Source organism: Meriones unguiculatus, chromosome X (assembly GCF_030254825.1).
Source record: "Meriones unguiculatus strain TT.TT164.6M chromosome X, Bangor_MerUng_6.1, whole genome shotgun sequence".
NCBI lineage: Eukaryota > Metazoa > Chordata > Mammalia > Rodentia > Muridae > Meriones > Meriones unguiculatus.
This window is the reverse complement of record NC_083369.1, coordinates 138834122-138861084: the sequence shown is the minus strand read 5'-3', so window position 1 is coordinate 138861084 and position 26963 is coordinate 138834122. Positions and strand designations below refer to the sequence as shown.

General features: G+C 37.9%; 1 protein-coding gene across 1 annotated transcript; it reads right to left on the bottom strand.

Moving 5' to 3' along the window:
- Nucleotides 1–5027: 5027 nt before the first annotated feature.
- On the bottom strand, nt 5028–26599 carry Scml1 (Scm polycomb group protein like 1). Its single transcript, XM_060374732.1, is given in 7 exon segments — nt 5028–5376; nt 7476–7615; nt 16190–16235; nt 16237–18096; nt 19394–19498; nt 23064–23138; nt 26579–26599. Coding segments are annotated over 7 exon segments (2379 nt in total). The 3' UTR covers nt 5028–5244.
- Between the last annotated feature and the right edge of the window lie 364 nt (nt 26600–26963).

Below are 26963 nucleotides of genomic sequence, written 5' to 3'. Positions count from 1 at the left end.
GGCTCCCAGCCTTTTGCTGTGGCTCAAAGATGTAACTCCAGGTGTTTACAGATGCCTGTTAACTGCTTTTTCCATCATGAGGATTTCAGCACAGATTACAAACAATGCTAATGCTAACATATTTAAAGCTTTATTTCTTTTTGTAAAATTAAAAGAAATTGTATTAAGCTTCAGGTTGTCACAACTTGGATCCACCTGTCATAGGCCAAACAGATTCCAAATAAATACTCCTGTCATGTCAGTCATGACGTGACTAACTAACTTTCCCTGCCTACTTTCTATTCCTGAGAGTGAGCTCTCTCTTCTCCTGGTCTTGAGACATTTTCCAACACTCCAGCTATCAGGGCAATAAGCCTACAAATTTCAAATGTAGACCCAAGATAAAGGTTTTCCCCTAAGCTTCTTAAGTTTATCTTTTGTTCCTAGTCTTTATCTGTTACAGCAGATTTCCAACCAACTGAAGACTGTAAACTGCTCCAAACATGCCAGCCTCAGGTAGTCCTTCAGAATGAGAGAGCCCTGGACTTGCTTAAAGCTGATGTAAACCAGATGCGTCTGACAAAACATCCTATCAGCTTGAACCCCAGCTTTGGAACAGCATTGCAGACTGCTTCAAAGCTACCTGTACTTCACTAGCCTCAGGTGGTCCAAAAGAACCTGGGCAGCAAACCAGATATACCCTTTCCCATCTTGGCCTTCGACTAGTATTCTAGCCCTCCTGGGCCCTAACAATGACATCCTGATTTTAGCTGAGAAGTAGTTACAGAAGAGAGTTGTCACCCCTTATCATTAACAAAAAAACTAGACTGCTAGAGCAAAAGAAAACTAGCTCCCCTTTACCAAAGGGAGTCACTTCCCTTCTCTCTGGCAAAAGGGACAAATAGCTATCTATGATGCCTCTTGGCATACCAAAGCCCATGCTGTTCTCCAGGCACCTTCAGTATTGCAAATACCTGTTAAAATCAAAGTTATAAAAACTTAGAAAAAGAGTTACTCGGGATAGAGGATGAGATATGATTTTCTGGCTTCATGGTTACTGAATTTTACCTTGGTAAAGCAAATGTTTATTTTCTTTGTTATATGCATCCTAATGCTCATTTGTTGTCAAACACTATAAATACCAGGGATCCTAAAATTAATTCCCCAACTCATTCTCCTTGAGCCAGTGGGGAATGTAATGGACTAGAACCCCCTCCTTTTGTTACTTCTGGATGTTACCATAGGCCTCTGTTACATGTATAAAAAGTCATCACATTAAGATACCATCCTTTAGCTCTACACAAAAAGGAACCAATGATTTGATTCATGTAATCTAAAGCCAGTGGGGAATGTGAGGGAAAAAAACAAAACAAACAAAAATCCTCTATTGTATGCTACGCATTCCATCTTAGTACCCACTTGTCTCTGACTCCAGTCCCTGGAAGACAAGTTTCCAGTGACCCTCCCCCTCAAAAAATGTACATCTGTGACTATCTACTCATTATGATATAACTGGTTGTTTTCTGGCTTCTGTAACCTGATTGTGCAGATATTCAAGGAGTATTTTGAGGTTGCCTTGACTACCTAATTATGGCAGAGCAGAACAGCTCTTGATTTGCTTGTGCAGATACAAAGTTCTTCTTGTGGTTTTTCACCTTTAAAAATGTACCCCTTTCCCTCTTTTGCCTGGCAACCTCAAGTTTGGCTCAGGGATTGTTGTACTGCTAGCAGCTTTAATAAATGTAACTAATTATAATCTGGATTAAGTCTATGTTCTTTTTTTCCCAGATGTCACAAAGTCCATAACACAAAAAGCTTTCTAAATGTACTTTACCACTCTTGACCCACTGGCTCTGGAAAAGCTTAGGGCACTAATTTTGCCTTTTGTTATTCAGTAAGCCCAAGATATTCACAATGTAAACTCCAAAAGCTAGAAGCTTTTGCTGGAATGACCACCTTTTATTTCACTGAAGTGACCCAAAATAACAGATGATAAAAAGCAGAGACAAGCTGCCTTGAATGCTGAGTGAGCTATAGGTACATATTATGATGGCTGCTTTCCAGTCAACTAAGCCCAAGCTCTCTACTGCTTGTGTCCAGAGGACAGATCCTCCTAAAAAAAGGGAAGATGAAAAAGGCCCTACTGGAAAAGGGATCAACGTACTTACTGTAAGAAAAGTGACACAGAAAGAATAAATGCCTTAGTCAACCCAAGCCCAGGAAAGCAATGATATGACCCTCCTTGACCACAAGGGAGATGAATAGTGAATCAGAATGAAAGACCTGAGGCTCGTCACTTTTAGGTGTCCAATATCCCTTGTTCACTCTATCAACAGGAGACCACCAAATTCAGTCTTTATTAGACACAAGGGCAGATATTTCTATTTTTAAAACTCCAATGGGGCTGATTACAAATAAAAAGAAGCCAATATAGGAAGATGTGGTCATGATTAAGGGCAATCACCTCATGTCCGAAAGAATGATTAGCTTGGGCCACAGAAAATTGACTCATTCCTTCATGGTCGTTACAGATTTCCCCTTTCCTCCTTCTAGGCAGAGATCCTCTTTCAAAGTAAGGCATCAGCATGACCTTTACTCCTCCAAAAACCCTAAACTTTCCTTTGCAGCTGTCTACCAACTTAGCTTAACTGACCCTTTATCTAAAGAAAGGCTTCTTGCTCTTCCAGATTCTACAGAGGAAAGAAATCCAGAACCAGGGATCCTACTCCAGGACTTGCAATGACAGTTTCCTAAGATATAGGCTGAGGCAAATCCTTCAGTCTTTGTAGCATACCAATGACCCATCAGCTGTACTAATCCTCCTGGCTACAGCCACAAAGATAAAGATCCAGCAATATCTCATGAACTAAAAGACTAGACCTGGAACATGTCTTTCTTGCCTGTCCAAACCAAAGACCTCAGATTATTGCCTAGTCCAGGATCTATCTGAAATCATTCACTCTTCTGTTCAAATACATATACTGTACTCAGTCTTCTCCCTGCCAGAGTACCAGGTCTATATGGTCCTAAACCCCAAAGATACTTTCCTTTTCATTCCCCTGACACCAGTGAAACAGCCCATATTTGCCTTTGAATGGACTGGTCCAATGTACAATGAAATTAACCAGCTATCCTGGAAATGACTATGCTAAGGGTTCAAAAAAATCCCTCTACCACCCTTTAGGGAAGCATTACAGAAAAAGACTGAACAGGAGTTAAGGGTGCCCAAGAAAATAGTGGCTTCCAGACACAATAGAACTGACACACACATGAATTCACGGAGACTGTGTCAGCATGCACAAGGCCTGCATAGGTTCAAGCCAGACAGGTCCCAGTGCTGAAAATGGGAAATGGACACAATTTTCTAACCAAAACTAGGTGTCTTCAATTGATAACTACTAGCAACAAAAAAATCAGTTTTCACCAATGGAGTCTCACTGGTTTTATAAACCACACATAAGGGGTAGGTCCCATACCCAGCAGTAGATGCTCAACATAAAACAAACTCAATGCTTTTTTTTTTTTGTAAATTTGTTTTCCAATATTGCTTTGTTTGGTTAAGTTTAAAATCTTACTGATCTTTTGTTTGTATAGTATGGTTTCCAATATATATATTTGCTTTTTGTGTGTGTTTCTTATGCATTTTTTTACTGTAGTTTTTGATCCTGGTTTGTTCACTTTGTATTTGCCTGCTTATTTTCTAAAGGGAGAGAGAAGACATGGGTTTGAATGGGTGGATAAGCAGGGAAGATATGGAAGGAGATGGGGAGGAGAAACATAATCAGAATATATTTTATGATTTTTCAATTTAAAAAACTGAAACATTGCTATTAACTGTTGCAGTTTTGGCTTTATTTTATCTTGAACTCTCAAAATTACAAAATGACTTTTAAGCATATGAATCATGTTCAACAATACATAGCATCTTTATTCAATGTGAAAAGTATGAAGTTAACATATCTTTTAATACAAGCAGAAATACAAATAAACCACAAATACAAGTATTTAAAACCATCTGTGTTCAGTAACTAGTAGAGTTTGTTTTCTAAACAGAGAATATAAATTTTTGGCCTTGGTGAGCATTTCATTACTATTTCCAATAAGTAATCAATATTATTAGCACCAATTTTGAGTTAATCTTATCTCACCAGTTATATAAAAGTTTTATATTATTAAATTCCAAACAAGTCAGACTAGTGTACCTTTCAATAGTGAACATCCTAGATGCCTGAAAACATGGTATAAGATAGAGGACTTCCATATGCAGAAACCAGCCTCTGTACTGTTTCTGACTCTCTAAATGCACACACACAGTTCACAGAATAAGAGCATCCTATTTATAAACAGCTCCTCATTCCATTTGTATCAATATAAAGTACCATTTTAAATTGAAAATAAAGTATTTACTTCTGTACATTTTTAGTACAAGAGTAATAGCTTCATGAAGAATAAGCACAAAAAATAATGTATATTCGGTTTAAAAAATTTGAGTATAAGTACCTTCAGATATACACTTAGATTAATGTCCAACATTGATAAAAATATGAAGGCTTTAAGGATGCATCTTAAAACTATAGTCAGGTTTCTTCCAAACTACTGTTTAGGTACAATTCTTAGATAAAATGAATAATCATTGTACATTTCCTAAAATTTATTTAAAATTTGTAAGAATATTAGTTGCCTGAAGTTCCTCAGATTCTTTATAAGCTTTATTTTCTCCTTCTAAATCTGAACAGAGGAGAATAAATTATATGGCTGTTGGGTTATTATTTTTTAATAAAACCTGGTAGGACATGAAAAGTATACTACAGTAATTTATAGACAAAATATCCAAGAAGGGTAACTATATATCATTCTTTAATTTCTCTTCTGTGAAAATTTTTCACCACTTTAATTATGGGAGTTATTAAGTTTCTTCTATTTCCTCTTTAGTTGCTTTAAAAACATGTATCGTAAAGGTACATGTTTTAAATGAAAACATGTTTACCTTTTTGGTTTAAAGGTAAACCAAAATCAAAGGTAGCTTTTTTGTTTCTTGTACAGAGCATATTTATAATCTATAAAATGAAAAATCTAAAGAAGACTGAATAAACTTCCAGCCTGTATATGCTAATAATAATATGTTAAATGTATCTTGAAAGAGACTTCAACTACTTTTTCAGTTTTAGTTAGAACGTATTTTAGGAGAATCTTCTCCAAAACAAATCAACTGTGTATTAAGAAAGTCTTTATGAGAGCACTTAAATTCTACAAACATTTTTATTTTTACTGGCTACAGTTTACTTCTTTAAGCTTTTTAATATAGCTGACAAACTTGATGACTACTCCCACCATCAACTCTGTGTATTTTATCCTTGTATCAGTATTGATCAGCATCGGGGCCTTCCCGTTGATATCCTATAAAGAGAAGTTCAAAATTATTAATAATACTGTTATATTTGATAAGTAGATGTTTCTTTGTATATAAGAACATGTAAAACTGAATCCTCTCATTATAACGTCTCTGAATATATACCTCCTGTATAAAACTATCTTTGCACAAAATTCATCACTCTGAAGCTTATATACTCAATCTCAATTTTAAGAAAAAGCAAATTTATATTAGTAATTTAAAATTATACCAGATGAACTAAATTTTAAATGTTGTTGAATAAAATACTGTGTATCTATGACGAAAGTAAAAAGAACGGGAGAAATGTATTTCATGGTTATTAACTTTCAGACACAGGTTAGGGATATATCAACATCAATGCAAACTGTAAATGTGTTTGACAGTCTTATCTTTATATGAAAGTTAGTTACTTGTCTGCCGCTAATTGGATGTTAAGACTAATTATTTTCTTTCTATATTCAAAATAGTTCATGTGTTGTATAGATACTCTACTATTTTACAGCCACAAAGCATCTTCATAAAAATTCTTTGCCATCACCTTATGCTATTGAAGCGTATTATGTTTTCATACATTCCAACATAAAATAAAACTTGATTTAATCACAGTCTTGCCTAAAAAGACCCAAAATATCTTATAATAGTAAGTAAAATTAGAAAGGAATGGGAGTAGAACTGATTAAAATTCAGCTCATGACAAGAGAAAGAATTCAAAAAGAATATAAATGGGAAAGCAGAAGCCAAATTATCTGTATTTGCCACTCATATGACCCTATACTTACAAACCTCTAAAGATGCCAGCAGAAAACTGTTAGAGCTGATAAATACTTTCAATGGTCATAGTATACAAAATTGACATATGAAAACCATTAGATTTCTACCTGGGTCACTTCATTCTTTCCTAGGTAACTGGAAAATGCCCTTTTCCCAGGAAGTTGTCGTATTGATACCCAACTTTGTATGAACACCTTGTAGGCATAACACACCACAGTCTAGAACTACTGGACTCAAGTGAGTCTCCTGCCTCAGCCTCCCACTTTGTTAGGACTATAGGTATGTTTGGCATAAATGTTATGGGAATAGCCAGCCACATTCTGATTGGATTTAAAGCCTGAGCCACAAGACAGAATTCATCTAAAAACCTATGGCTGAATAGGTCATACGCCCTAGGTGAGAACTACTTCTTCTCAATGAACATAATCAGTAAACTTCCCCATAACTTCTTATCTTTGTACATAGATTAGCGCATCTTTTGGCTTCTTTTTCTAGGACATGGTTATTAGTACAGATACCCATAACTGGTCCAAACGTAGGGATTGCCCTCATGCTGCCACCCTGCCACCCAAGGCTCAGGAATTATCTTGGAAGAGATGACAAAAAGATTCTAAGAATCAGAAGTAGTGAACACCTGTAGGGAAATTCTCAAATGAGAATAAAAGTAGCCTGTAGTTTAGGTTTTTTTTTTTAAGTGGTTGTATCTATGTGTGTGTGTATAATTTTTTTTTGCCAAGAAAGCAAAAACAATCAAAACTTTAAGTCACCAAAAAAAAAAAAAAAAAAAAAAAAAACTTAAGAACTAGGAAAAAAGAAAAAAATTAACCATGATGTTGCTTTGTAAATAGTCATCAGCATCACGAATTATCAATAGTCACATAATGTACACATAAGTGAGCACCTGGAATTAATTTCTGGATATCATAACAAGAGGTACTTGTTATCATAACAATGCTACTCTGGTATGCATTGTGGGTAAATCCGTCCTACTTATGGTCCTAGAGTGGAACAGGGATCTAGTTTGGGGAGAATTTGAGTATTTGTCCTTTCAAGGAGGGAGGACTTATAATCAGACTTATAATCCTGAGAATATAATCTTCTGAGAATTTAAGGCTGTTTAGTGTACTAGATATTTAGATGTCCATGTGAAGAACAGATGGTTAACTTTCCATTTAAGCATAAAATGGACAAGATAACCTTTTTCACAAACAAAAATTAAGTCAGATGATAGGATTCCCCTGCCACCCACACAACTCAGTATCCAACTGAAAGTGCACAGAGATTATTCAATGGCATTAGGGTAACAGAGAAACTGGATTTAAAAATATATTATATGTTTTTTGATGGTGGGGTAGAGTTGGTGGGCCAATGGAGGATCCAAATGTTTCAGAAATGTTATTACATCATTTGCAGACCAACTTACAGGGTTTCCAAGGTTTCTCACAACAACACTGTTTCATTCGGGCGATGAACCTGCAGTTATCATGAAAGGAAAAAAAAAACAAAACAAAAAAAACAAACAACTGATCAGCATCTTGAAAATAAGAGATGTTAGGTAGAAAGGAATGGTCTCATTCCTGGAACTCACTCTCTCTCTCTATTTCATTCAAGACAGGGTTTCTCTGTGTAGGGTTGGCTGTCCTAGACTCGTTTTGCAGACTAGGCTGTTCTGAACAAACTCAGAGATCATCCTGCCTGCCCCTCAAGAGTGCTGGAATTATAGGTGCATGCCACTATGCCCAGCCTGGAACACACACACACACACACACACACACACACACAAACACACACACACACACACTCCCTCTCTCCTTCTCTTACTCTAAAATTTTTAATGTATTCACTTTATATCCTGATCATATCCCCCTCCCTTGTCTCATTCCAACCCCACATTCTTTTCCTTACCTCCCCTAGTCCTCAGAAAGGGGAAGCCCTCCTCCTCTACCAACAGACCCCAGCCTATCAAGTCTCACGAGCTCATGAGGTCTGGCTGCATTCTCTGTGGCCTAGGAAAGCCGCTCCAAACTTTCACTTAAGTACCTAAGTAAGGAATCAAGATTCCAAAAGTAAACAGCCTGGATGAAGAGAACTGCATATATCTGAGGAGAACTGCATAAAGAATGTCCCATTGGACCTCCCACAAAGAGCAGGAGCAGCTTCAGAAGGTACCTTAAAGCTTCAATGCTCATGAAACAAATATAGCAATCCAAGGCCTCTTCAAAATCAAGCAAATGCAGGAAATGGTGTTACTTGGATTATATTAGGATTATCTGAGGTAATTTAGTACTCTTTCTTACTTTAAGGGTTTCAGTGAATTTCTTGAAAATCTCTTAAATGTTTCTTTCTGTAAATTAGATTTATTGTCCTAAATACAATAGAAATCCCTCAAGTCTACACTTTATAATTATTTGTTTTTTAATTATATCAACAAATTTGAATAACCACAATCTTAGGTAACAAGATTAGTTCTTCAAAGCAAATCTCTCCTTAAATTTAATTGTTATTTTACATTCACCTTTCCTCTTTAAATTCCCATCTTTTGTGGTTTAAATGTTAATCTGAATTTTAAAATATTTTCTGATTACTCTAATCAGTAATTTTGACATTTTAGGCAATTATTCTTTCATGCTTAACTGAACAGCAATAAATATTTTGGTTGAATATGTTTAATAAAGAAGTAATGATGCATGGAACAATTTAAGTGCTCACATCACAGCCGTTTTAAATGTACTGAACTATGTTGTACAGAAACTTCTTTGTGTCAAAATATTACCTTAAGAAGAAAGTCTGACTCCCTATGGTTAGTGTATGATGACAAATAAAGGGGGCTTGGTACTTGGCTAGGAGGAACTTTCTTTTTCTAGCCAAAGAGAGTCAACAGAAATTTGATTTGTGTATGAATTAGGCAAAGGAACATTCTTTCTTATTCTCTTATTGTGGCAGCCTTTTTGGAATTAATGGCAAATTTGGAGTTAATGGCATTTGAGCAGTAGAATTCAGCCTCTTGGCTCTGGCTAATTTCCAAAGTCCAGTCTCTCATAGACTGACCTTGGTGGTCCTACAGCAGACTTCTCTGACCCCGAGAAACTCTGTGCAACCATAGTAACCAGACAGCAGGCTCTGTGTAACCTTGAGTGAGCTCTCCTATGTTTTGACCAAGTAAAGCTCCTACGTGAGAAACTGCTTGTACTTTTCTGCCTACTTAAGTGTTAACCTGACGTCCATTAAATTGACACTTTGATCAGCATGTAGACTTGGTGTCCTTCTCTGTGTCACCCTGTCTCTCTCTCCCCAGCCCTCTCTCAGGTGGTATTCAGGTGTCACTGTTGGCTGGTGACAGATGGAGCCAAAACCCTGGGAACCTGAGACGGAGGACCAGCTGAGGCAAGTTATACGGACCATAGGAGCACATGCAAAGCAACTGACTAGGGTAAAGTCGGGTGGCCGTCAGGGGCAGGGAACTAGTAAGATGGGATCCATCAAATCCCTTCAATAGGTGTTTAAGACACACAGAATTAGAATAAAACTCCCTAATCCCTTTACTTTGTAAAACTAAAGAGCTGCTTGGAAAAATTAGAGCAGCAAACAGGCAGAAAAAAGTACTTCTAAGGTTATTTCAAATGTTCATAAAGGAACTCAAACAGATCTGTGTAATTTGAGAGCAAAAACTGATTTAGGAGACAAGTTCTAGTTAATGAGTGTGAAACGGAGTCAGAGAAAAAAAGCTGCCAAGTCTCATAATTCAGACTCACTTCCTGAGCCTCCCCCCCACAATGGGTGTAGGTGGCACGGGATCACTGCAGGAAGATATAACTGTTCTCTGAGAGAAAATCCAATTAAAAAGAGAACAGGTTCAATTATTAAATATTTATAATAATAATAGTAATAAATAATAATTTTAATGTAACACAAAAGGAGTATTCACTCACAAAAATTCCTTTTGTGCAGCAATTGGCTTTTGAGAATGCTAATTCAGCCTGTAAAACAGCTATCAGGCCCTATTTAACTAAAGCAAACTTAACTGGTTATATTAAACTTTGTGCTGATATTGGGCTGCTCTTGACTTGACTTGAAATTACAGCTGAATCCAATAAAGAGAGTTTTATTTGTCTGTTTAAATATATGGTCATCTTAAATGGTTAATATATATCTAGGTTATAAATCAAAAGTAATTAAATATATTTTAAAGTTATATTCAAACTGTTGTTTAGAATATATATATATATGCATATATGTTTATAAGATCTGTAAACAAATATTTTTAAAAGGCAACCATATGATATAACTGTCATTTTTGCTATATGTTATGGGTTAAAAATTATTATAAAACCTCTTAGTTAACATAAATTTTGTTTCCTTTTAGACTGAAAAGACAAGTCTCATTTTAAATTGGTGTTGGTTTTAAAAACTGGATTGTTTGCACTGGTAAATTTTAAAGTTTGGTTTTAACCTTTAAAATTATCAACATGCTTTATGATTTCACTCCTAAAGAGGATGCTTTGTTTTAATATTGCAAAAACAGGTTTTAAAAAATATTTAAATGTTTAAAAAGCAGGTACCGCAGTTGTTTCTTGTCTTCGTCTCTGATTTTTGTTTTTGTCTGCCAGCTGTCTGTTCTGATTTCTGGTTTCCATTCGCTCACAAGGTCTGGGGAAGCTCGGAGAGTTTCCAATTTGGTCAAGGGAATCTGGAAGATGCTCCAGTTCCCGGGGAGGGGGCCAAAAGAGGGCCCTAAGGGCCCGTAAGGGCTCTACTCCTTCTGGGACCCGGAGAGAGGGTCGCTGGGACCCTACTCTGGATGGAGAGAGGGCTGCTGGAGCTCGCTCTCCATCTGGAAGCTGTGGAGAGGACCATGGGGGCTCTGTTCCTTCTGGAATCTATGTGTGTGGAGGGGGCCCATGATGGGTTCCACTCCTGGAATCTGTGGGACTTGTGTCTGGTAGGGACCAGTCAAGTCCTGGTATTTGAGTATTCTGGTTACTCCAAGGTGGCAATGTCAGATTTCTATGTTCCTTATGTATGTGTATGTATGTATGTTTATCTTTGTATGTATGTTTATCTGTAGAATTGGACTAATTATATTGATATTTTTGGACATGAGACAGTTTAAATCAGCACCTCTGAGTTTGGTCCTACACCATCGGAGTTAAATTCTACAAAACATTCTTAAAATTTATCAGGTATTTTAAAATAATAACCTTTGGGCAGTCTAACAAAGAACTTAAAACAATTTATCAACCCTTTGGGGGAGGTCAAAAGACCTTGGTGTTTATTTTATTAATTTTACAAAGTAAAACCAAGCCATGCTATTTGAGCCAATTAAGAAACCTGCAGTTATTATAATGCATCATTTCAGGAAAAAACTATAAAATATGTTCTTCTTCATTTAAAAAGGCTGGAGATTCTTCAATGCAAAGTGTTTGCTTATGCTCTTTTATAGGGAAAAAAGGACTACAACTCCATATTAGCCCAGGGCTATACAGGGTTATATTCAGATCATTGTTAACCATTATAGGGCATATAGTTCCCTCTAACTCACTGTGGAACACGCCCTTATTTATAATTTTAAAAAATCTAATAAATTTAGATCATTACAAGATTTTAAAAAATGAGACTATAATAATTATGAGAACATTACAACCAGGACTCCCATCACCTAGTGGGATTCTTCAAAGAACTTACAAGATTATTTTAGATTTAAAAGGCTGTTTTTTGTTTTCATTCCTTTGCATCCTGAGGATTGCCATAGATTTGCTTTTAGTCTTCCTTCTATTACTTTTAAAACACCCATAAAACATTGTTACTAAAGGGCATGGCAAATAGTTCTACTTTATGTCAACAATTTGTAGTTAATGCCTTAGTCCAGTACAAAAAAAATGGCCTTGTATTTATATTATTCATTATATGGATGATATTTTACTAGCTTCTCCTATACCTCAAAATATCATGGCTGGCTATACAGATCTTTCTAAGGCTTTGTCCCAAGCAGGATTAAAAATTGCTCCAGAAAAGGTACAAACTAGAGATCCTTATAGTTATTTAGGTTTTAGTTTATTTCCTCTGGCTATTAAACATCAAAAAGTACAAATTAGAAAAAATAATTTAAAGACCCTTAATGACTTTCAAAAATTATTGGGGGATATAAATTGGCTTAGGTCATATCTAAAATTAGCCACTGGACAACTAATGCCATTGTTTAATATTCTTAAAGGGGATACAACTCCCACCATCCCCCCAAAACAAATTGACTCCAGAGGCTCAAAATACATTATTGATAATGGAAAAGGCTTTAAAAACAATTAATCTGTAACATATTGGGATCCAGATACTCCTCTCCTATTACTTGTATTTCAAACACAGTCAACTACTACTGGATTGGTATGGCAATCTAATCCTCTATTGTGGATCCACTTGTCAGCTAGTCCCAATAAAGTAATTTTGCCTTATTATGAGGCTACTGCCCACGTTATTGTGTTGGGACACACCCAGGCAAGGGCTTACTTTGGAATTGAGCCTTCCAAGATTATTATACCATATAGTATAGTTTAAATTAATTGGCTTTACACCAATTCAGATAAATGGTTACTTTCTTTGGCTACAACTAGATAATCATTACCCTTCCAATAAGATTATTCAATTTTTTACTTTACATAGTGTTGTTTTTCCTACCATAATTAAAAATAAAACTTTATAAAATGCTTGTTCTATTTTTTCTGATGGTAATGGTAAAAAAGAACCTGGCTATTCTGTTAATAGACAAAAAGTTATTTTTCAAATTCCAGGGTTATCTGCTCAACTTGCAGAACTGGTGGCTATCCACACAGGTTTTTTGTTGTTGTTGTTGTTGATCTTTTTTTTAATTTTTCATCAATTACTTTATTCATTCTGCATCCCCCCATAAGCCCCTCCCTCCTCCCCTCCCAATCCTACCCTCCCTCCTCCCTCCGCATGCATGCCACTCCCCAAGTCCACTGATAGGGGAGGTTCTCCTCTCCTTTCTGATCTTAGTCTATCAGTTCACATCAAAAGTGGCTGCACTGTCCTCTACTATGGCCTGGTAAGGCTGCTCCCCCCCAGGGGGAGGTGATCAAAGAGCAGGCCAATCAGATTATGTCAGAGGCAGTCCCTCTTCACATTACTATGTAACCCAATTGGACTCTGAACTGCCCTGGGCTACATCTGTGCAGGGGTTCTGGGTTATCTCTATGAACGGGGAAATAGTAAGAGCTGGAGAGGACAGGGTCTCCACAAGGAGAGCAACAGAACCAGAAAATTTGAACATAGGGAACTTCCCAGAGACTCATACTCCAGCCAAGGACTATTCATAGAGATATCCACACAGTTTTTACAACATTTTTCTGAGCCTTTCAATTTATTAACTGATAGTGCTTATATTGCTCAAGCTATTCCTAAACTTGAAACAGCAGGCCAGATTCTTTCTACCACTCGGGCTAGTCAATTTTTTGCTCAGATTCAAAGACTTATTCAGGTTCCTCATAATCCTTTTGCTATTACTCATGTTAGAGCCCATTCTGGCCATCCTGGACCTCTTGCTTTAGGTAATTAGACGACTGATAAAGCCTTAATAACCTTGGCTCAAGAAACACCTATACTAAAAGCTCAACTGGCTCATAAATTACATCATCTTAATAGTCACTCTTTACGTTTAACTTATGGCGTGACAAAAAAACAAGCAAAAAAATGTTAAAAATTGTATCAATTGTGATGTTTTCTGTCCAGTACCTCATCTTGGGGTTAACCCCTGAGGGCTGACCCCAATAAAGTCAGGTCAGCTGTGGCAGATGGAAGTGATTCATTTTATGGAATTTGGGAAATTAAAATTTATTCATATAACTATTAATACCTGTACAAGATTTATTTTTGCTACCTTGCATTTTGGAGAAGATGCACGCCACATTATAGATCATTGTTTGCCTGCATTCGCTGTTCTTGGCATGCCACACCAAATTAAGACTGATAATGAAACAGCTTATACCAACAAGCCCTTTCAATTTTTTTGTAAAAAATTATTTATTAAGCATGTAACAGGTATTCCTTATAATCCTATGGGCCAAGGCATGGTTAAACATGCCCATGCCACTATTAAGATGTATTTACAAAAAACAAAAAAGGGGGAATTATGTCCTCCTCATTCATCCAGAGCTCAATTTAATTTTTTTTAACTTTGAACATGGCAAATCTGCAGCTAAACATTTTTGGCACTCTAAAACCTCCATGGTTAAATGGAGGGACCCCTTGAGTAATACATGGCATGGACCCAACCCCATTTTAATTTGGGGAATTTGAGGACAAGGATATGTTTGTGGGGTTTTTGTTGTTGTTATTATTTGTTTTGTTTTGTTTCTTCAGGTTAAAGATGCTGCTCGATGGCTGCCAAAGAGACTGGTGCAACAAGTGGATTACATCAAGAAACAAGATCATTCCCCAAGTGACAATATTGCTAATCCTGCTGTAGCTGACTCATCCAGTGAAGGCTGAATTATACCTTTGGGCCTTAATGCCCAATTCCCCTCTTGTTCTCCCTATACATGTTAGCATACCCTTGTTTGGCTGGTCTGGTACTATTCATCTTTATTATTGCCAGATGTGTCCACTTAGCTCAACAGAGCCAAGCTAGATTTAATGCAATTGAAACAGCGGCATGCTGTGACTCCCTCACCCCAGGTAGGGGCTTGGCTTGCCCAGATCAAACGTGAGCTTTAACCTCTCCTCTCTTGTGTGATGGACCGGTTAGTCAATGACCGGTTTTGGGTGATCGGATATTTACCAACCTACGACACGGAAATCCCCCTATAAGCGGGATTCTCCCATGACAGGTTAGATATTTATTGGGAATCACCTCCACCTAAGACAGGCACAGTCCCTTTGTTTTAATTCAAAAGGGAGGAATTGTTGCAGCGTTTTTGGAGTTAATGGCAAATTTGGAGTTAATGGCATCTGAGCAATGGAATTCGGCCTCTTGGCTCTCGCTATTTTCCAAAGTCCAGTCTCTCATAGACTGACCTTGGTGGTCCTACAGCAGACTGCTCTGACCCTGAGAAACTCTATGCAACCATAGTAACCAGACATCAAGCTCTGTGTAACCTTGAGTGAGCTCTCCTATGTTTTGACCAAGTAAAGCTCCTACGTGAGAAACTGCTTGTACTTTTCTGCCTACTTAAGTGTTAACCGGACGTCCACTAAATTGACACTTTGATCAGCATGTAGACTCTGTGTCACCCTGTCTCTCTCTCCCCAGCCCTCTCTCAGGTGGTATTCAGGTGTCACTGCTGGCTGGTGACACCTTATGATCTGTTGCAAGATATTGTATTACACTATGAGCCCCAAGACACTGTTGTTTACTGGAAAAACCTGTTTCTAGTTGTGGTGTGCCTCAGCCATAACACATACCTTTAATGTAAGAGCTCTTTGCTTATTGTAAACAGAATTAAATAAAGTCAACCACAGGTCAAGAGGTGGCTCAAACAACCAGTTGACAGAGAATGAACATAGGATAAAACCATGGAGAGTAATAGGAAGTCAGGAGGATGGATTGAGATGCACAGGAAGTAGAAGGGAGGAACATTCAGTTTTGAGGGTTTTTTTGAGACAGCGTGGGGAAGGAGGGTTTTTTTTTTTTTTTTCTTTTCCTTTTTCCTTTTGGGATATAGGCTGAGAAGGAAGGTCAACTGGGTGCTTTCTCTGCCTCTCTGAGCAAGCAGGATTTCACTCCAGCATCTGGCTCCTGAGTCTTACCAATAAGGTAAGACTGAATGCTTGATTTTGTTAATAACAATCATCATTTTTAGTATTTACTCTGGGAAAAGATAAAAAAATAGATTTTATTATCACAATAGTCTCATTATGAAAAATCACCAGAGAAGAGACATGTTAGTTGATTAGCACACTGCCTTACCCATAATACCTATTCAATAAATAGTAGTCACCACTGCATATATAACTACAAATCAACCACTAAAATAGGAAACAAAAAGTTTCTACCATCTTGCTTAGAGGGTGTTAATCACTGGTGCCATCCAAACTCACCAAAAGCACTAGGATCAATCACGGGTATTCACTGAGCCTCCAGTAAGGGCGGACTGCCTCATTTCAGGATTCTTTACGGGAATAAATGCCCTTGGTGAGGATGTACTTGCTTCTCTTGCTCTCCAAGTGGCAGAAGTGATGGTGTCCCTATTGGGACTTTCAAAGTCACTGCAGTAGGTCACTGTAGAAGTGCTAGGCACATTTTTAAATCTGTAATACTGCTCATAGATTTCAGCAGTGTACCTAGGACTTGATGGAGTTTCTTGATAGTCCCTCTCTAGTGAGGATCCAGAAAACACTGCCTGGGAATCCTCAGAATGGAAGACAGCATTGTTCTCAGTATTCTGGATACCAGCAGTGACATAGGTAGAATCAGCGTACCGGAGAGCCCGTGTGTTATAATCAGTATCAGTGTACCGGAGGGCCCGTGTGTTATAATCAGTATCAGCGTACCGGAGGGCCCGTGTGTTATAATCAGTATCAGCGTACCGGAGGGCCCGTGTGTTATAATCAGTATCAGCGTACCGGAGGGCCCGTGTGTTATAATCAGTATCAGCGTACCGGAGGGCCCGTGTGTTATAATCAGTATCAGCGTACTGGAGGGCCCGTGTGTTATAATCAGTATCACTGTACTGGAGGGCCCGTGTGTTATAATCAGTATCAGCGTACCTGAGGGCCTGTGTGTTATAATCAGTATCACTGTACTGGAGGGCCCGTGTGTTATAATCAGTATCAGCGTACCTGAGGGCCTGTGTGTTATAAGCAGTATCAGCGTACCTGAGGGCCTGTGTGTTATAAGCAGTATCAGCATACCGGAGGGCCTGTGTGTTATAATCAGTATCAGCGTACCGGAAGGCCCGTGTGTTATAATCAGTATCAGCGTACCGGAGGGCCCGTGTGTTATAATCAGTATCAGCATACCACACAGCCTGTGTGTTATAATCAGTATCAGCGTACCGGAAGGCCCGTGTGTTATAATCAGTATCAGCGTACCGGAGGGCCCGTGTGTTATAATCAGTATCAGCATACCGGACAGCCCGTGTGTTATAATCAGTATCAGCGTACCTGAAGGCCCGTGTGTTATAATCAGTGTTAGCGTACTGGAAGGCCCGTGTGTTATAATCAATATCAGCGTACCGAAAGGCCCGTGTGTTATAATCAGTATCAGTGTACCGAAAGGCCCGTGTGTTATAATCAGTATCAGTGTACTGCACAGCCTGTGTGTTATAATCAGTATCAGCGTACCTGAAGGCCCGTGTGTTATAATCAGTGTCAGTGTACCGGAAGGCCCGTGTGTTATAATCAGTATCAATGTACTGGAGGGCCCGTGTGTTATAATCAATATCAGTGTACTGGAGGGCCCGTGTGTTGTCCTCATTATCAGTGTACTGGACAGCCTGTGTGTTGTCCTCATTATCACTGTACTGGACAACCTGTGTGTTGTCCTCAGTATCACTGTACTGGACAGCCTGTGTGTTGTCCTCATTATTACTGTACTGGACGGCCTGTGTGTTGTCCTCATTATCACTGTACTGGACGGCCTGTGTGTTGTCCTCAGTATCACTGTATTGGATGGCCTGTGTATTATTGGTATCAATATACTGGAAAGTCTGGGTGTTGTTGATATTATCAGTGTACTGGAAAGTCTTGGTGTTGTCAATAGTATCAGAGTATTGAGAAGTCTGGGTGTTGTCAGTAAAATCTGCGTACCGGAAACTTTGAATGTAATCTTTAGTCTCAGTGTTTTCTATATCTTGGCTATTTTCTCTTCTCATGCAGACTGGTGAAGTTGGACTGTAACTTTCAGAACAAGAGACAGAATTTTCAGGAATGAATCGTCTCGGTCTCTGGAGTTTACGTCTTTTAGACATCAGGTGATTGTATTTTCTGGACACAGATGTAAAAGGCTTCATAATAAAAAAAAGAAAGAAATAAACAGAATAGTCAGGACATTACAGTTTCTATGCAACATTATTTTATATTGGGAAAATTCTGTTCTATTTTGATCAAAACATTTTTATTCTTCTGGCCTACATTCTAATTGATGTATACTCTATAGATAATAAATATAAAAATACTCACTGTCACCAAAGCAAGCTCTACTTTGCTGCCCAGTTGAGATAACATAAAGGGGAAGAGAGTTTACGAATAGGCAATAGAAGCTTCACTTAACAGTTGAGTTGGGGGCCCACTTCCTGAATATTGCAGCCAATCAGGGGCAGGACTACCTCTCCGTCTCTCATGACCTTGGGGCCAGTTCTCCCCATGAGCAAGAGGTGTGCGGGGGAGAGGTATCACTTCAGTACCTATGCTGGGCAAGCTCTACTGAGCTCATGCACTCATAGTATGAGTGGTTCACCCACGTCCCTGCCACCAGGGGTATAGGTACAGATGAGCAGCCTGAAAGTATGAGCACTGAAGAGCTGACCCTACCCGCTGCAGGCTGCAGCACTGGGTGAGCTAGCTAGGGCAGTGCTAGAGAGCTTGCTCTAGTGGTGCAGGTGTGGTAGAGCTGACAACCTCAGCTACCACCCAGTCCCCCAGGTCCATGGCTTTGAGTTGGCCCACCCCAAAATCTACTTCATCTATGAACTGTTTGGAGCTTGTAAAAGGGCCAGTCCTGCAACTCCAAAGCTACAGGATCTCCATGACATAGGAAAACAACAGAATAACCAAAAAGAGTCCTCATGAGGATCCAATATTGATGGTATAGCAGAAACCAGAGGCCTAAAGCCAGACCAATGATTCATTGCAATAAATATTTGCAAGTAAAGATGTGTGGGCAAAGGAGTATACTGCGGGACACTCTGTGATGTGCATCCAGCTTTCACAACGAGATGTTTTCTATGCTTCATTTTGTTTATTTTTTACTTTTTGTTTTTGTTTTCTTTGGGGAGTAGGTTGCAAGGGCAGAAAGTGGATACTAAGGGTCAGGGAGATGAGTGGGACTGGGGTGCATGATGTAAAATTCACAAAGAATCTATAAAAAGTCTATTAAAAAAACCTCATTGTCCTACATTCATTAATTTTGAACTTAAGCATTCTTTCAAAAAGAGTTGTAGTCCTCATCTGCTCTATTCCTCCAGCAAGTACAGATAAACCTTGCTAATCCCACATTTACTAGTTCTCTCTCACTTTGAACTGACTGGCAGCTTTAGACAGAAAATATTTATTAAAGTTGTAATAATGTTTTTGAACACTTACAGTATAATACCAGTAGGATCTGGCACGAAAGCGATAAATTTTCTTTACTTTTTCATCAATGTTACCAAACTTCTTTTCCAGTTTTTGAACACTTTTATATATGCCCTGTTGTAAGAAAATGTATTTGTAGTTACTGTTTCAAAGGAAAAGAAACAACATGTATGAAAATACACGAAGCCAAGACTTAACTGCTAGGCACAATGGAAGGTCTACAGTAGTCTGAAACATCACTTTTTTGTTTGTTTGTTTGTTTGTTTGTTTTGTTTTTGAGGCCTGGTTTTAAGGTACATGGTACACTGGCTGAGATGCTAATTCTCCATACACCATTGCATTAGCTGGTTCATGCACAAGTAGAAGGATCTTTAGTTGTCAGAAGGTGACTGAATCACAGCTGCTGAAAACCTTCCACCCATGTGTGCTGCAGACACTTCCCACTGAAAAGGGTACTAACTTAGGAGAGAAGTATTCAAATATGCTAACAAAAAGAGTTTACTTGCGGGGGGGGGGCTGGAAAGATGGCTCAGCGGTTAAGAGTACTAATTGCTCTTCCAGAGGACCCAGATTCAATTCCCAGAACCCACATGGCATCTCACAACTGTCTGTAATTCCTGTTCCAGGGGGTCCAACACCCTCGCATAGACATAAAAGCAGTCAAACACCAATGTACATGAAATAAAAATAAATTAGTAAAAAAGTTACCTTTTACACCACAGTTTGTAAAAGAAATAGGCAGTGAGTGTTTTGCAAATAAAACATATGTGATGTTGGGCTCCAAACTATTATAAAAATTAAACAGGTAGCAATGATCTCACAATGCCACTGAGTATACCTTACATGCCATACAAATGAGGAACACCACAGATAACATGCTCAGAGTTTTTCTTGAAATGCTCAGAAATTTTAGGGAACATATTTATAAAAGACCAGAAACATTTCTACATCCAACTATGAATGCTTTCTTCCTTTCAGAACTACTTTGCTAGATGCTGGGTCCATGAACCTTAAAAACCAGAAAAGCAAGCAAGCAAGCAAGCAAGCAAGCAAACAAACAAACAACAACAAAATAAAAACATACAATAGAAAACTTTCCTGGAGAAGTGTCCTTATCTGAAGAGAGCTACAATTACAGTGATCATTTCAGCAGAATAAATGACCAGCAGCCTGGGACAGTAGCTCTCAAAATGTGCTCTGTGGAGCCCATTACCAATGGATACATCTAAAATAACTCTTGTACCTGAGGCTCAGGGAGCATGGTGAGAAATGAGGCAGAAAGATTTTAAGAGCCAGAGCACCAGGGAGTTTGTTGTGCCTCTGTGTCTCCTAGTAATGCCAGAAGCCATAATCATAAGTGTCACCAACATGACTACCTAAACATCAACTTAAAAAATAGGACGCTAACAGACATGCCAAAGTGGATGGGGGAAAGCTCATGAGGACTCAACCCTGCATAAAGAACAACAAGCAACTAAGGAATGCTGAGAGTCTGAGAACTAGTCTTCACCAGGGAAGAGTACACCAATTGGTTCTCTTGTGCCAAATAGTCAGCACTGAAAACATACATACAACTAATACTGCATAGACTGAACAGTTTGTATTTAGGGATATAGCAACTGGTGAAAAAAGATATCATAAATGTATGAATGTATGTATATACATATACACGTAATAGCAATTAATGAAAAAACAGCATAAATTTGAAAAAGAGCCAGAAGGTGTATATAGGAGGGTTTGGACAGAGGAAAAGGAAAGTGACAATGTTGTAATTATGTTAGAATGTCCCCAAAATAGTAAAAAAATACTTTCACTGAATAATAATAGACTCCTCTCTCTCTCTCTCTCTCTCTCTCTCTCTCTCTCTCTCTCTCTCTCTCGACAGGGTCTCTCTATGTAGCCCCAGCTAGCCTCAAACTAACTATATAGATCAAGCTAGCCTTGAACTTGTGACAATCTTCCTGCCTCTGTCTTCAAAAATACTAAAAATTACATACTGTTGTTATCATTATCATATATCACACAGGTAAGGAGGATATGTCAGCACACACATCAAAGTGAAGTGAGAGGATTTTTAAGGGCCCCTTGAGGGCACAGATTGGGAACATAGGCACTGCTCATCTGCAATCCATATCTCATTCAACTTGGTCTCCTGGATGAATACTCCATCCTAGGCTCCAGGGTTGCCAATATTTGGACACTGCAGGTCAGGCAGCCTTAAAACGCTTCCCCCTTTTCTGCACAATCTTAAGACCAAGACCTGCCAGCATGGCTTGTGTTCTCACTAGTGTCAGTCCAAAAGAACTTTTACTTTTCAAACTATGTCAGTTCAGTTTGTTCTGCAAACTTTATAGATAAGAACCATTTTAATGAACTTCTATTGCCTCTGGAGTATACAGGTCACAAAATCCACAATAATTAAACCTCTATTAGTCCCTAATCACAAGTTTGTTTTTATGGTTTTCCATCAAAACTATATAAGATATATTCTTTGTAAAACATGAGTAGATTATCTTAATATATAATTAACTAGGTACATACTAAAACTGTATCCAAACCTTCCATTTTCCTTTAAAAGTTTTATAGTAGAAATTAATATTGGGCAATACACATGGAAAAGACATAAATACACTTGATCAATACTGTTTTAATGTTCTAAAATTCACCTATTGGTATTTCAAATTTTCACCTGAAAATAAGTAGAAACTGTCAAAAGACCATCCTAAGTGAGGTATCCCAGAAGCAGAAAGACACACACAGTATATACTCACTTATAAGTGGCTACTAGACCAACAAGATAGGATAAACATACTAAAATCTGTACACCTAAAAAAGCTAAGCAAGGAGGACGACCCAGGGTAAGATGCTCAATCCTCACTTAGAAAGACAAATAGGATGGACATTAGAAGTAGGAGAAAACAAGAAACAGGACAGAAGCCTACCATAGAGGGCCTCTGAAAGACTCTACCTAGCAGTGTATCAAAGCAGATGCTAAGATTCATAACCAAACCTTGGGCAGAGTGCAGGGAATCTTATAAAAGAAGGGGGTGTTAGTAAGACCTGGAGAAGACAGGAACTCCACAAGGACCAAATATATCTGGGCACAGGGGTCTTTTCTGAGGACCATGCATGGATATATAACCTAGAACCCCTGCACAGATGTAGCCCATGGCAGCTCAGTATCCAAGTGGGTTCCATAGTAAGGGGAACAGGGACTGTCTCTGACAAGAACTCAGTGGCTGGCTATTTGCCCGCCCCCTCCCCACGAGGGAGGAGCAGCCTTTTTAGGCCACAGGGAGGATATTGCAGCCAGTCCTGATGAGACCTGATAAGCTAGGGTCAGATGGAAGGGGAGGAGGACCTCCCCTATCAGTGGACTTAGAGAGGGGCAGGGAGGAGATTAAGGAGGGAGGGTGGGATTGGGTGAGAATGAGGGAGGGAGCTACAGTTGAGATACAAAGTATATAAACTGTAATTAATATACACATTTTTAATTAGAAAATAAAATGGTTATGAAAAATTAAAAAATAATCACAATGAGGTGAATAATCACAAGTAATCTGATACAGCAAAATTTCAATTAACTATACAATTCCCTCTTATATAAGAAATGTTTACAGTTTAACATTCTAGGAAAACATACTGGTAAAAAAGAGAGAGAGAGAGAGAAGCACCATACCTGACAGTAGTTCAGGACAGTAGCAACAGATTTTGGTTCTTCAATTTCACGAATTTTAGATGGGGAAGGTCCGTTCTAGAATAATTTTTACACCACAAGTAGTTAGTGCTTTATTTCCATAAGAGTCACATTGATTAGTGACCACACTTTAACTATTTAAGCTGTTTTTTTTTTTCCACCAATCTTTCAGAAGTCTTAATTAAAGCAGACATGAAATAAAAATGTCATAAGGAATGGAAATAATTGCCAGTCAAGTTAAGGAGAAAAAAAATACTTTACCAATTAGGTTTAGAATTCCAGTAAAAATTTGCTCAGAATATCCTAGTACATAAGACAAAGGAAGATGTAAAATGGCTAAGATCTCACTGTCTAAAGAGAGTCAGGATAAAGTATGCCCTTGAGTGTAACTTTAGAGGAACTCCATACTGTATTCAGATTTTAAACCTTTCTCTTTAAAATTGTAAATAATGTATGGGACACTAGTTGCTTAATATTACCTACATTACTGAAATGTACAGTCTTTGGTGCATAGTCATAAAGCATATTATCATTACAATCCTAAGGAGATAATTCATATCCTTATAGAAGAAAGATTTCTTAGTAAATTAAAAGGAAGGATCAAATAACAAAGAGAAAAGCTGAGGGCTTTAAATCTCAGAAGCTTTGAAAATCTAATGTATTATCAAAAGACCTTTGCCTATTTTAAAAACCAGACCTATATAGAAAAGTATAAGTGAGTCAGACATGGTAACACATCCCCGCAATACCAAAACTCAAAAGTCTAAGGCAGGAGGATGCTGAGGTGAAGACATCCTAGATAGGCCAAGGACATTGTCTCAGTAAACAAGAGAAAACATGCATGCAGAACTAGTCCAGCTACATCAGAGACCCCCCCCCTTTCCATAAAGCTTAACATATTCTGTACTTCAATGCAGAGACATTAGTCTTCAATGTTTAAACTGATCTTAAAACCAAAACAAACAAACAAAAAAACAATAATAAAACTAACCATGACCAGAGCGTTACACTAGTTTTGATTCCTAAACAATCTAATAGTGCCACCATGTGGCTAATTTAGAAAATGCTTAAGCACTTCTTATTCTTGATAATTAATTTCTAAAACACTTTAAGACAGGGTATTAGTAAGTTACCAAAAATAACTGCTACAATTAAGCAAAGTAAGTATTCTAATAATACATTATGAAATGAGGGAATTTTAAAGTAAACAGACTTAGTAGCTCTATACGTGTTTGTTTTAAATACACGATACAGATAAACCTGAATTAGCCTCCACTGATTAGGTTACTAAAATAACATACAGTTGGGTTATATAAAACCCCTTACAAAATATAGCAGTTTACCTTCACATGGTAGCTTATAAATATTCTCTAAAATGACTCTCAATAACTGACAGTATTGTCACAAATGATGAAAATATCTCAGTTGATTGAGGTTGAAAGTTGACTAGATTATTTCAATGACATTAATATACATGTCCTTATGTGGCTAAATGTGTTCACTGCTAGACCAAGTTATATATAGTTTAATAATTTATATGTGTGTTAAACTTGAAAAATTAAGAAACTCAGCAGAATGCGATGAAAATTTTTAAAGGCAAACTAATTTGGAATGCTGTTTGTCCAATTCTCATAAAGCTGAGTTCTCTACCAACTCTAGAAGTTTGCAATTCAATTTCAGAGTACCCAGGAGAAATGTTAAGTATGCGTTCTTAAATTTTTACACAAATGCTCATAGAAACCTTATAGAGCATTACCAAAACTGAACTTATTACCCATATATTTCACTTTATGTAATTTAACTCAGTTCAGCTAAAGCTGTAGCATAATTAAAAGAACAGAGATGATCAATTTAAAATACAAACCCCATCCATTTCTCTGATTGCAGACATCATTACTGTGCAACAAGAGTAATTCCACTTCCTCTGAATGTTTTCTTGTGAAACTACTTAGTCACCTAAGAAGCAAACCTTCTACTTCTGAAAAGAAATGCATAAAAATGTTACTTCATGTACCTAATATCTAAATCAACTTAACATCGGCAACTTTATGAGGCTGAGGGTGGAACTTAGGATCTTATGCATATTAGGCAAGTGCCTTGCCACTAAGCTACATTCCCAGCAGTAGAATAAATCTTTATGCATAGAAGAGCTATAATATCCATGACTGGGAACTCACAGTTAAAAGCAAGTACAATCTGTGAACATTCTATGAAGAAAGTGCTTAAAAACTACTGAACAAAAGAATATACTGCTAACACTTTTGTAAAGGGGCTCAAAGGAGCTTTTTGCTTAGGGCGGCAGAATGGCACCAAACTCTGCCCCAGGAATCCGTTATGATCTGAAGGCAGATGCCACTACCACTGCCACCCTTGACACCAATACTACTGCTTCTGTTGCCTTGGTCACTATTGTCTTTGCTGCCGACTCTGCCATCGGTGCTGTTTTCACTGCCACTTCAACTCCATCTCTGGTGCCTCTATTACTACTACTACTACTGCTAGGCTGCTACTGCTGCTGGTCATGGTGGTGCTATTGCTGGTCATGCTTTTGCTGCTGCAATGTGGGAAGACTTCTAAAATAACTTTAGAAAGTTTATGGCTGCAATAAATACTTTTGTGGACTTCCAGATGCCTCACTAGGAGACAGGTGTGAGACAGACTTGTGTCTTCAAGATAAGCCTTCATTATGAATCCTGGTATACACCATAAACATAAGCAAGAAGCTTTAAACTTCCCATGAACCGAAATTATAATGGAATAACAAAGAATGTTTAATTAAATACAAACCTTGATGTCATTATATACAAACTGTTCTACTGTACTTCCTTATTACTTGTCATCTTATGGAATTATGTACTGTCATTTTAAATTTACTTTGTTTCTTGGAATGAAAGACAGATAAGATTATCGTCCCAAAGATAGCTGAAGATGTGTAGGGAGGTCAGTCTTAATTGAAAAGACATATATTCTTGTAACTTTTAGACCTTATTAACCTTTAGGCCTTGTCAACCTTTGTCACTCTGAACTCACTATGAACTTATGTAATGGATACATAAATAAGAAATATTTAGTTCTAAAACATGTAACCTGTTTTATTTTGGCATTCAATGTTTTTATTATTAAATGCCATTTTGACTATGAGATAATTCCTTTTCTGGGAGCTTTGTCTCAGAGGTGAAACATAAACAGTGGCAGAACACACACACTATTGGCAGAAGTCAGGTGGTAGAAGCCCACTGAACGAAAGCCGCCTGGAATTCACTTCATCCATGAGTTTCAATATGTATATAGATATGTGTTTACATCTAAATATATTTATCTATTTGTCTGTTTTTGTATATATGTTATATGAGTGTATGTCAGTTGTCTGTCTATATAAGAAGCTTCTTTTGTATTGTCCACTGAATGTTTTATGAACATACACAGGTCTGCAGGTCTGATTGTTTGTTTGTGTATATATATGAACTGATGCTATGGAACCAGCAGCCTAAACTTACTGCAGTTTCTGCAGAGGGCATGATAGCAGAAATCTACGTCATCATCATATGTAAACTTGTGGAAATTCATTGAAGTTAAAATCTTAACTTCATCTACCCATTTCCATTGAGCATGTGTGCATGAATGCTCTTTGCTTACTTTCTCCCCTTGTTTCTTTTCTTACCAATTTGCAAACAGGTTAAAAGCGATTTAGGGTCTAACTATCAGCCTAGGACAAGCAGAAAAAGTTTACCTTAGCCTGTGGAAGCCTCTGCGGGAGGTCTGCCCTGCAGGAGCTAATCTCAATCAAAGAGCCTCTTTTTCACAACCCCTTGCCTTGTTGGCTAGAAGCTGCCTTTTACAGTCCTGGCTGCAGGGAAAAGGTGACCAGTTAAATTTTTCGTC